This window comes from Micropterus dolomieu, linkage group LG02, assembly GCF_021292245.1.
Source record: "Micropterus dolomieu isolate WLL.071019.BEF.003 ecotype Adirondacks linkage group LG02, ASM2129224v1, whole genome shotgun sequence".
Lineage (NCBI taxonomy): Eukaryota > Metazoa > Chordata > Actinopteri > Centrarchiformes > Centrarchidae > Micropterus > Micropterus dolomieu.
In genome coordinates, this window is record NC_060151.1 from 30,428,063 (window position 1) to 30,437,588 (window position 9,526).

The 9,526-nt window shown below is 41.6% G+C and overlaps 1 protein-coding gene across 2 annotated transcripts in view; it reads right to left on the bottom strand.

Moving 5' to 3' along the window:
- Positions 1-19: 19 nt before the first annotated feature.
- The window catches only part of lat (linker for activation of T cells), a 22,194-nt gene continuing 12,687 nt past the window's right edge, over positions 20-9,526 (bottom strand). For both annotated transcript variants that reach the window (XM_046038081.1, XM_046038071.1), the window contains exons 5-12: positions 8,843-8,885; positions 7,843-7,904; positions 7,646-7,678; positions 5,505-5,550; positions 5,345-5,409; positions 5,185-5,220; positions 4,452-4,493; positions 20-1,867 (exon numbers count right to left, since the gene is read on the bottom strand). In XM_046038081.1, the coding sequence (XP_045894037.1) occupies positions 1,761-1,867; positions 4,452-4,493; positions 5,185-5,220; positions 5,345-5,409; positions 5,505-5,550; positions 7,646-7,678; positions 7,843-7,904; positions 8,843-8,885 (434 nt within the window). In that variant the 3' untranslated portion in view covers positions 20-1,760. The remainder of the gene's footprint in view (positions 1,868-4,451; positions 4,494-5,184; positions 5,221-5,344; positions 5,410-5,504; positions 5,551-7,645; positions 7,679-7,842; positions 7,905-8,842; positions 8,886-9,526) is intronic.

Genomic DNA, 9,526 nt, shown 5'->3' on the forward strand with positions numbered 1-9,526 from the left:
GTAACGTTAGCTTCAGGGACGTCAGCTTCAGAGTAACGTTAGCTTCAGAGTAATTTTAGCTTCAGTGACATCAGTAACGTTAGCTTCAGAAATAGTTAAGAAGTCACATTCGCAACATTTGGGTTTGTGCAAATTACGTATTTTCAGTCTTATACTGCTACAGTTTTACAAACTGCGACTTTCTTGACTTAAATTACAATTTAAACTGACAAACGTGTGTGATTCAGGACACAATTCAAATGGGATCAAATCTTTTGTTGTCTCTCGCCGTTGACTACCGTACATATTTTTCCAAAATAAAGTCCCATGGCGGTCCACCGGAAGGGGAGGGACTTTGGTTCTCTATATCTCAACAACTATTGGATGGATCATCATGAAATTTGGTTAAAACTTTGTGAAACTTTTCATTAAGCTTCAGGTTAAAAAAAATTTTTGTTCATCTGGTCACATTAGGACTCATTTAGTACTGCTGGGTCCAAGTATGGCTGCAGACCGTAACAGAAATATGCACACTTCTCAGTGTCGAGGTTCAGAGCCTGATTTCCATTCCTGCAGTTAGCCGCAGATTGATGTAGACTATAAGATGTGAAAAATGCCCATCACAACCCACATTCTTCTCTTTTAAATGTCTTGTTTTGTCTGACCAACCGTCCAGAACCCAAAGATATTTGGTTTGCTGTGAGAGAAAAACGGTGAAAGAACCTTAAATCTTTAAAAACACCCCAGGAGGAGTTGTTGGTTCCAGTTAAGTGACCTTTTTTCTTGACATCTATCAAGGCAAAACTCCACTCTTATTTCAGTCTAAGGATATTCTGCATTTATCTGGATATATTTTGGGGCTTTTGTGGACGGTCAGTCGGACAAAACGAGACATTAGTAGATGTCACTTTGGACATTTTTTAGTTCAATCAAAGTGATCGTTGCAGTCGTTGCGTAATGATGACAAAGAAAAAGCTTTAGCTTTTTACTCTACATAAACACAAGTGGAGCAAACGGCTGATTAAAGTAAAAGATTAGACTTTTTTATTATATTTTTCTTTTTGTCGATAAACCCCATAAAAGGACTCAACAGGTCAGTCCGTCCCTCAATACGGTCTTAACTTCTTGTCCAAGCCCATTGGTTCCTCCTGAGGATGTAAATCTTTACAAAACACGTCACAAATATATATTTCTCATGTTTAAAAAGACTCAGTAATCATCTAAAACAACTGCTCACTAGGTTGAGCCATCCATCTATGGTTAAACCAGGAAGTGGAAATCAGGCACGTGAGCACTCACTCGAGTGAGATTTATAAAACTTATAAAACATTTTTAAAATGTGATCAGCAGTGCATGTTTCTGCCTTTGGTTGGTCTGCTTCAAAGAGTCTGATAAAACTGAAACCTTTTTTTACCCCACAGATCACAAAACTACAGAAACCACTGAAGTCCCATAACATGAAAATTCTTATTTTGTAGGAACAAGTTATCATCTTGTGCGCACAAGATAGAATAACTTGTTCTATCTTCTGTGCACAAGAAATTAGCTTGTTGCCACAAGATAAAACAATATAATCTCATAGAAGTTAAGGGGCTCCGTACAATACAGTCAACCTCAGCTGAAGAAAACAAATAAAGTTTCTGTTCTCCATATAGAGCCGTTCTTCATCCTCAGCTTCACGTTCAGCAGTTTTTAAATAAACTCCGTCATGAGTTAAAAGATAGAGAGGGGAAAATGTAGACCGCAGTTAAAAAAGCTCACTGTGGTCAGGCAAGTCCGACTCAGTCAGACTGTTTCCCTTCTGGCACGTTGACGTAGTTCCCCTCATCATCATCGTCGTCATCATCGTCGTTGCTGTCGCTTTGAGCCGACAAATCAGGTGTTGATCCTGAAAATTAAATATCAGAGTGAGTCCAAAATATAAAGAGTTCATCTCTGTTCATTCTGATAATCAGAAAATTAGATTTAAAAGTCTGTAGGATTTAGCGCCATCTAGTGGTGAGGTTGCAGCACCCCTCGCCTCACCCTACTGCAGATACATGGCGCTGTAACCTAGTGGACTCTGTGGAAAAGGGTCATGTGCTCAACCCCCATTGGCTCACACAGAAGTAGGCAGGGTCTGCAGTTGGAGGCTTCTCTCTCTAGACCACAGACTCCATATAAAGATGGCCGCTATGCCAAAACATCCCAGAAAGAGGAATCTTGCACTGGTGATGTCATTTAGAGCCAGAGTCAGGGGTGGAGCCGCGGTGTCGAGGTCCCGACCAACCCCATTTACAAGTGAGAAAAGAACGACCTAACATTCAGTCTGCGGTCCAGATCAGGGGTTTTCAAAGTCTGAGACTGTGGTCCTCCCCACAGATGAAGCGTGGGAAAAGGCGCCCCTAACCCCCGTTTACTTGTTTATGACGCCTACCCACTGTGGTAACCAATAGAGACCCACGGGCCAAAGGAATCAGAAGAGCTATAAGTGTTATTAAAACCACAACATGAGTGGTACAAACCAGGGCAACAGGCGGACCCGGCGCTATGGGCCGGCCTTAGGGGGCCGGGCCCGCCTACAGAGCTCCTGTGCCCCCCTCCATCCAATTTGCATTTAATAAATTATTTTAAAAATAATAATAATTTACGTGTAGTATTTATATATTTATTTTCGTGTATTTAAGTGTAATGTTTGAAGTCATAATCTTATCAAAAGGTATTTGATGACACCCGGAAGTTTGACTGATTGTTTACAAAAAAGGGGTTTCCCTCTCTTAACAGCAGCATCTCGGTAAAGTTATAGCTACATGTGCTCGGTTTTGCCTAAGCTAGCTAGGTTAAATTAATTGTGAAAGTGGAAAATATGGATATACGAAAGTTTTTGAAATCGTCAGCTTCTGGAGGGAAGACACGAACACCTTTGGCGCCTGAAACACCTGCTACAACGACAGACGATAGTGATGGTGGAGGCGCCTTGGCTCGCAGCACCAGTCATGATCCAAGCCATGTTTTTTCTGGCGCTAGCCAGTCTGGTGGGACCAAGCAGGCCAGTTGAATTATTCACAGACTCAGTGTGTGACCTTGGCACTGATGAACCCCAGCAGGAGATTTTGGACAAATACCCTGTGAAACTGTATGAACTGCGTTCTTTTAGCGGCAGTTGGTACAAAAATGGGGATTGGCTTGAATACTCGTTGAAAGCAGATGCAGCCTTTTGTTTCCCATGTCGCAAATTCAGTTCCTCACACACAACATTCACCATGAAAGGATTCACTGATTGGAAACATGCAACTAGTAAGGGATTGAACAAGCATGCATCCTCTAAAGAACACTTGAGGTGTGAATCTATGTGGAAAGAATCCAAAAGACGCAGACAGACAGCTGGCACGTAATAGATATTATTATATATCGGCTATAATTGACATGATTGAGTTTTTAGCTGTAAACCAAATGGCATTCAGAGGAGACGATGACAGTTTTGCCAATAAGACGAAAATGCAAACACTGGAGTTTTTCTCTCATTATTTGAGTATAGTTTGAGAAAAGATCATCATCTGGCTGAAATAACCAAATCCATCCCTCGAAATGCAACATACACAAGCCATGATGTGCAAAACGAGGTCATCGAAATGATGAGCTCCATACTGACATCTCAGAGAGATCGTGAACGGAACCCGCGACCTTACAGGTCAAGAAAACATTTCAATAGTTGTGCGTTACGCTGATGAAAATTACACAGCATGTGAACGCTTATTAGTCATGGCTACAGCCGAAAAGGGGGATGCGGATACTCTAACTACAACAATAACAGTTACGCAGCTGAGCTTCAAGTTCATAGCTAACCTGATCCGGAGAGTTTGAGCCCTGTTAGAGCCCCCAAACCGCATGCTACAAGCCGAGAACATGGACTTGTATACTGCTGTAACACTCGTTAACGGTGCGTCGGAAAGCATCGGACAACTTCGCAATGACACAGAATTTTGTGCGTTATGGAAGACATCTGTACCGGCGGCCAATGACAACGCGACAACAACAACTGGACCAAGTAAGAGAAAGCGTGTCTAGAACCAGAATCTACGGGATTTTGTAGTGGAGGAAAGTGTTGGACAAAACAAATGAAAAATCTGAACTGGAGAGGTTGTTTTATAGTGTTGTGGATGCAGTGCATGGAGAGCTATGTGCGCGTTATTATAGGACGTTGGCTTATTGCATGCTGTGTTCAGGAAACAATGCAGACCAAGGCTATAACTGTAACATGACATATCTTCAGTAGCCAAAATATGATTGGGCAATAGGCTAATTGTAGTTAGGATATTGAAATCGCTGTGAAACTGTTGTAGCAATAGTTGGTTGTCCTATAGAAAAAATTATTGGATGTCATAATTAGGCCCCCCCAAGAATATTAAATGCCCGTCCATTGATTTGTTTCTGCCGCCGGCTCTGGCAACAGGTGACCTCACCGAGAAAGATCACATGATCTGAAAACTCACTTTGATAGTGCTGCAGATCCACGTTCAGATAATCTCTGTCCTCTGAGGAGACAAGAAGAAAACAGTTACTGCTTTTACAGAGAAGAACATAAAAGAAAAGGTACGTATTTTGAGAGGAAAATGGACCAAACGTGGTGACGTTATCGTCTGTTACTGAGTTCACCGCTGTCAAACTAGATGATGATGATAATAAGGACTAAACAACAAAAACACGTTAGAAAACCTGGGACCAGAGGTGGGTAGAGGGGGCAAAAACTGTACTCAAGTAAAAGTTCTGTTACTTTGCCAAAACATGTACTCAAGTAGAAGTAAAAGTGGTCATCAATATAACTGCTTGAGTAAAGCTGATGATACATGGAGCAACTTTTAGAGCAATGGTGCTGGGCAATGTTGCCGTCAATGGTAATGAGTAAAGATTACTACCGTAATGCCCTTCCCTCACCACTCCGCCAGCCGCCCCGCACCGCCGCCAGCCCTTAAAAACATAGTCGGACTTGCCACTAGCAAGATTGCCCAGCAGCGTTGCTCAAAAAAGTGAGTGGTGAGAAACTAAAAAATAAATAAACACTTGGACTTTTATTTGATGCAGATGTGACTGGACGGTCTTCCTCAGGTAATGAAGTGAACATATCCAGATTAACCTGTCACATATTCACCAAGACAATATTCCCAGTTTGTAGACTACATTAATAATATAAGTACTAATAAGTAAATGCAACTTATTACTACGCACCTCTTTCTGGGACGTTCTCATAATCGTGTCGAACATCTGTGGATGAAAACAAACAGCTGTGAGTTTATGTTGCAGCATCAGCTCCATCACTTAAACAGGTAATGAAAAAAAAAAAAAGATACTGGAGCCTGGTTTTGTTTTTCTCTTTTCCAAACTGTACCTGAACTAGGTGTCGAGGCTCTGCTCTGATTGGTCAGTGGAGGGTCACCCCCGGGCAACACGGTTCTGTAAAGAGCAGAGAAGAAGAGACGATCAGATCAGACTGTGATTTACTGCTGCGGCATTAAAGAAGTGTCAAAACACCGTGTGAGGAGACTTACACATAAGGAGGGTCGTCCGCATCGTCCGCGTTAACGTAGTCCGGTCCTGCAGAGAACAGCACGTCAGCTCATCCACCATAATCCATCACTCTGACATCACATTGACCTCACGCAGATAGTCTCAAGTCGAGTCCAACAAGTCTCTACAGGAGCCCAACAAGTCCCAAAATAAATCTAACAAGTCGCATGTCTTGGCAACCAAGTCTCAAGAAAAGTCCAACAAGTCCCAAGTCAGATCTAACAAGTTCCATGTCTTGGCCACCAAATCGCAAGAACAGTTCAACAAGTCTCAAAAGGAGTCTAACAAGTGCCAAATGAAGACCACAAAATGCAATGTCAAGACCCAAGTCAAGACCAACAAGTCCCATGTCGAGGCCAGCAAGTCTCAAGTCAAATCCAACAAGTCTCATGTCTTGGCAATCAAGTCTCACGTCGAGTCTAACAAGTCACATAGTTGAATTCAACAAGTCTGAAGTCTGTGCAACCAAGTCTCAAAAACAGTCCAACAAGTCTCAACCGGAGTCAAACAGTTGCCAAGTGGAAGCTAACAAATCTCAAGTGGAAGCAAACATGTCCCAAGTGAAGTCTAACAAGTCTCACATCTTAGCAACCAAGTCACATAATCGAGTCCAACAAGTCACAAAGTCGAATCCAACAAGTCTGAAGTCTGTTCAACCAAGTCTCAAAAACAGTCCAAAAAGTCTCAACCGGAGTTTAACAAGTCCCAACAAAGCTGAAATCAAATCTAACAAGTCTCACATCTTGGCCACCAAGTTTCACATCAAGTCCAACAAGTCACAAAGTCGAACCCAACAAGTCGCAGCAGTAGTCTTAATAGGTGCCAAGTGGAAGCTAACAAGTCTCACATCTTGACCACCAAGTTTCACATCGAGTCCAACAAGTCACAAAGTCGAATCCAACAAGTCTCAACAGTAGTCTAACAGGTGCCAAGTGGAAGCTAACAAGTCTCACATCTTGACCACCAAGTTTCACATCGAGTCCAACAAGTCACAAAGTCGAATCCAACAAGTCTCAACAGTAGTCTAACAGGTGCCAAGTGGAAGCTAACAAGTCTCACATCTTGACCACCAAGTTTCACATCGAGTCCAACAAGTCACAAAGTCGAATCCAACAAGTCTCAACAGTAGTCTAACAGGTGCCAAGTGGAAGCTAACAAGTCTCACATCTTGACCACCAAGTTTCACATCGAGTCCAACAAGTCACAAAGTCGAATCCAACAAGTCTCAACAGTAGTCTAACAGGTGCCAAGTGGAAGCTAACAAGTCTCACATCTTGACCACCAAGTTTCACATCGAGTCCAACAAGTCACAAAGTCGAATCCAACAAGTCTCAACAGTAGTCTAACAGGTGCCAAGTGGAAGCTAACAAGTCTCACATCTTGACCACCAAGTTTCACATCGAGTCCAACAAGTCACAAAGTCGAATCCAACAAGTCTCAACAGTAGTCTAACAGGTGCCAAGTGGAAGCTAACAAGTCTCACATCTTGACCACCAAGTTTCACATCGAGTCCAACAAGTCACAAAGTCGAATCCAACAAGTCTCAACAGTAGTCTAACAGGTGCCAAGTGGAAGCTAACAAGTCTCACATCTTGACCACCAAGTTTCACATCGAGTCCAACAAGTCACAAAGTCGAACCCAACAAGTCTCAACAGTAGTCTAACAGGTGCCAAGTGGAAGCTAACAAGTCTCACATCCTGACCACCAAGTTTCACATCAAGTCCAACAAGTCACAAAGTCGAATCCAACAAGTCGCAGCAGTAGTCTTAACAGGTGCCAAGTGGAAGCTAACAAGTCTCACATCTTGACCACCAAGTTTCACATAGTCGAATCCAACAAGTCAAAAGTCTGTGCAACCAAGTCTCAAAAACAGTCCAGAAAGTCTCAGGAGTCTAACAAGTCCCAAGTGGAGGCCAACATGTGGCATGTCTAGACCAACAACACCCAAGTCAAGACCAACTAGTCCCATGAAAAGTCAAATAGTAAATGGTCTGTACTTGTACAGCACGTTTCCAGTCTTCACTTCTGATGGAGAGGCCATCACAAACAGAATATGCCCCCCCACCCCCCCGAGTCACAGCCACAGTTAAAGCAAATGTGACGGAAAAAACTTGATCTCACCATCTGATGGATCCACATAACTTGCATTACTCTCTGTAGGAGAGAAAAAGATATATTGTGAAGAGTCCAGATGCATCAACATGAGCAAACTGTAACGCCAGAGATTGACCGCAGAAAAGATAAAATGATCCTGACTAACTTTGCATGTAAATCAGGACTTAGCAAATGTGAACGACAGAATAAAAGAAGACTCTCACCAGTTTCTGTCGGGGTGACGGATCGGTGTCCACGTTGAGTTCCAGGATTAGTTGATTGTGAGCTGAGTGTGAAGAGAATCCACATCAGTCAGTAAACCACCTCAGGGGCAAAGCTTCACAAGTCATCGTGTACTAATAAGAACTCTGGACTAGGCCTGCATTATATGTACTTTTACTTTGATATTCTAAGTACATTTTTAAATACTACTTAAGTGTTTTTACTCAAGCAGGACTTTTATTTTGAAATTGTGATATTCTTACTTTTCCTTAAGTCAGTGGTTCTCAGACCTTTTCCAATACGCCCCCCTTTAGAAGCCGCAAAAAGTTCAAGCCCGACTCCAGCAAAATTAGATTTCAAATTTATTAATCATTTACAACCTGGGCGACTTGGACTTTAATGTCCTCAGAGAGGCAATTTGAGGTGCAGCACCAAACAATCTTAAACTCAACACAAGAACACATCAATGAACATAAGCAACAATAATCTAAGATCGTCTGGCCATCATGATAAAATGGGAATAAACAAATAAATATGTCTTTCTAGTCCAACAGGCATACAAACAGGAACAGGAATAAGATTTCATAACTAACGGACTCTCCTGGTCTGCCGTCTCTTATGAGTTACTGCCATGGGTATAAATAAGTTTGATATTTGAACGTCCATACCAACAAAAACTCTCAATAAAAGATTTGTGACACAAAGTAAGAATTTTGTTAACATTAAAAAAGTTCAGTTTTCCATTCAAATAAAAACAAAAGATTCAGGTTAGCCTTGCTAGCATCTGAGCCCTTTTTTATTTGTTTATGCCTCCACATGAATCACTCTCGTAACTCTGGAGAACAGTCGGCTCCACCACAAGAGCCACCAGGACTCTTCCTCTGGATCTGTAATAAACACCCTTTATTTTATTCATTTCCCTTCAGGTCCAGCACAGCTATGTTTTTATACTCGTTTAAGGCATTATTCAGCTTTGGCGCTTTATTATAAAATGTAACTCACAAAGGTGACAGCAGGCTGGGGTTCAGATCATTGGACGGCTGGGCTGTAATTCAACAGAGAGAAAGTCAACTTCATCATCATCATGAAATATAAGACACTGACATGGTCTGTTATCCTCGTGTGACCCAGATATTGATCGGTTTTGCCATCAAATAAATTAAACTAGTTGCTTTGCTTTATTTATATTATTTTATTAATATATAAGCAAAGAGCATTTTTTTATTGTCTAGAAATGGCATTATTCTGTTGGCATATATACAGTGGGTACGGAAAGTATTCAGACCCCTTTAAATTTTTCACTCTTTGTTTCATTGCAGCCATTTTCCAAAAATCAAAAAAGTTCATTTTATTTCTCAGTAATGTACACTCAGCACCCCATCTTGACAGAAAAAAACAGAAATGTAGAAATTTTTGCTAATTTATTAAAAAAGAAAAACTGAAATATCACATGGTCATAAGTATTCAGACCCTTTGCCGTGACACTCATATTTAACTCAGGTGCTGTCTATTTCTTCTGATCATCCTTGAGATGGTTCTACACCTTCATTTGAGTCCAGCTGTGTTTGATTATACTGATTGGACTTGATTAGGAAAGCCACACACCTGTCTATATAAGACCTTACAGCTCACAGTGCATGTCAGAGCAAATGAGAATCATGAGGTCAAAGGAACTGCCTGAAGAGC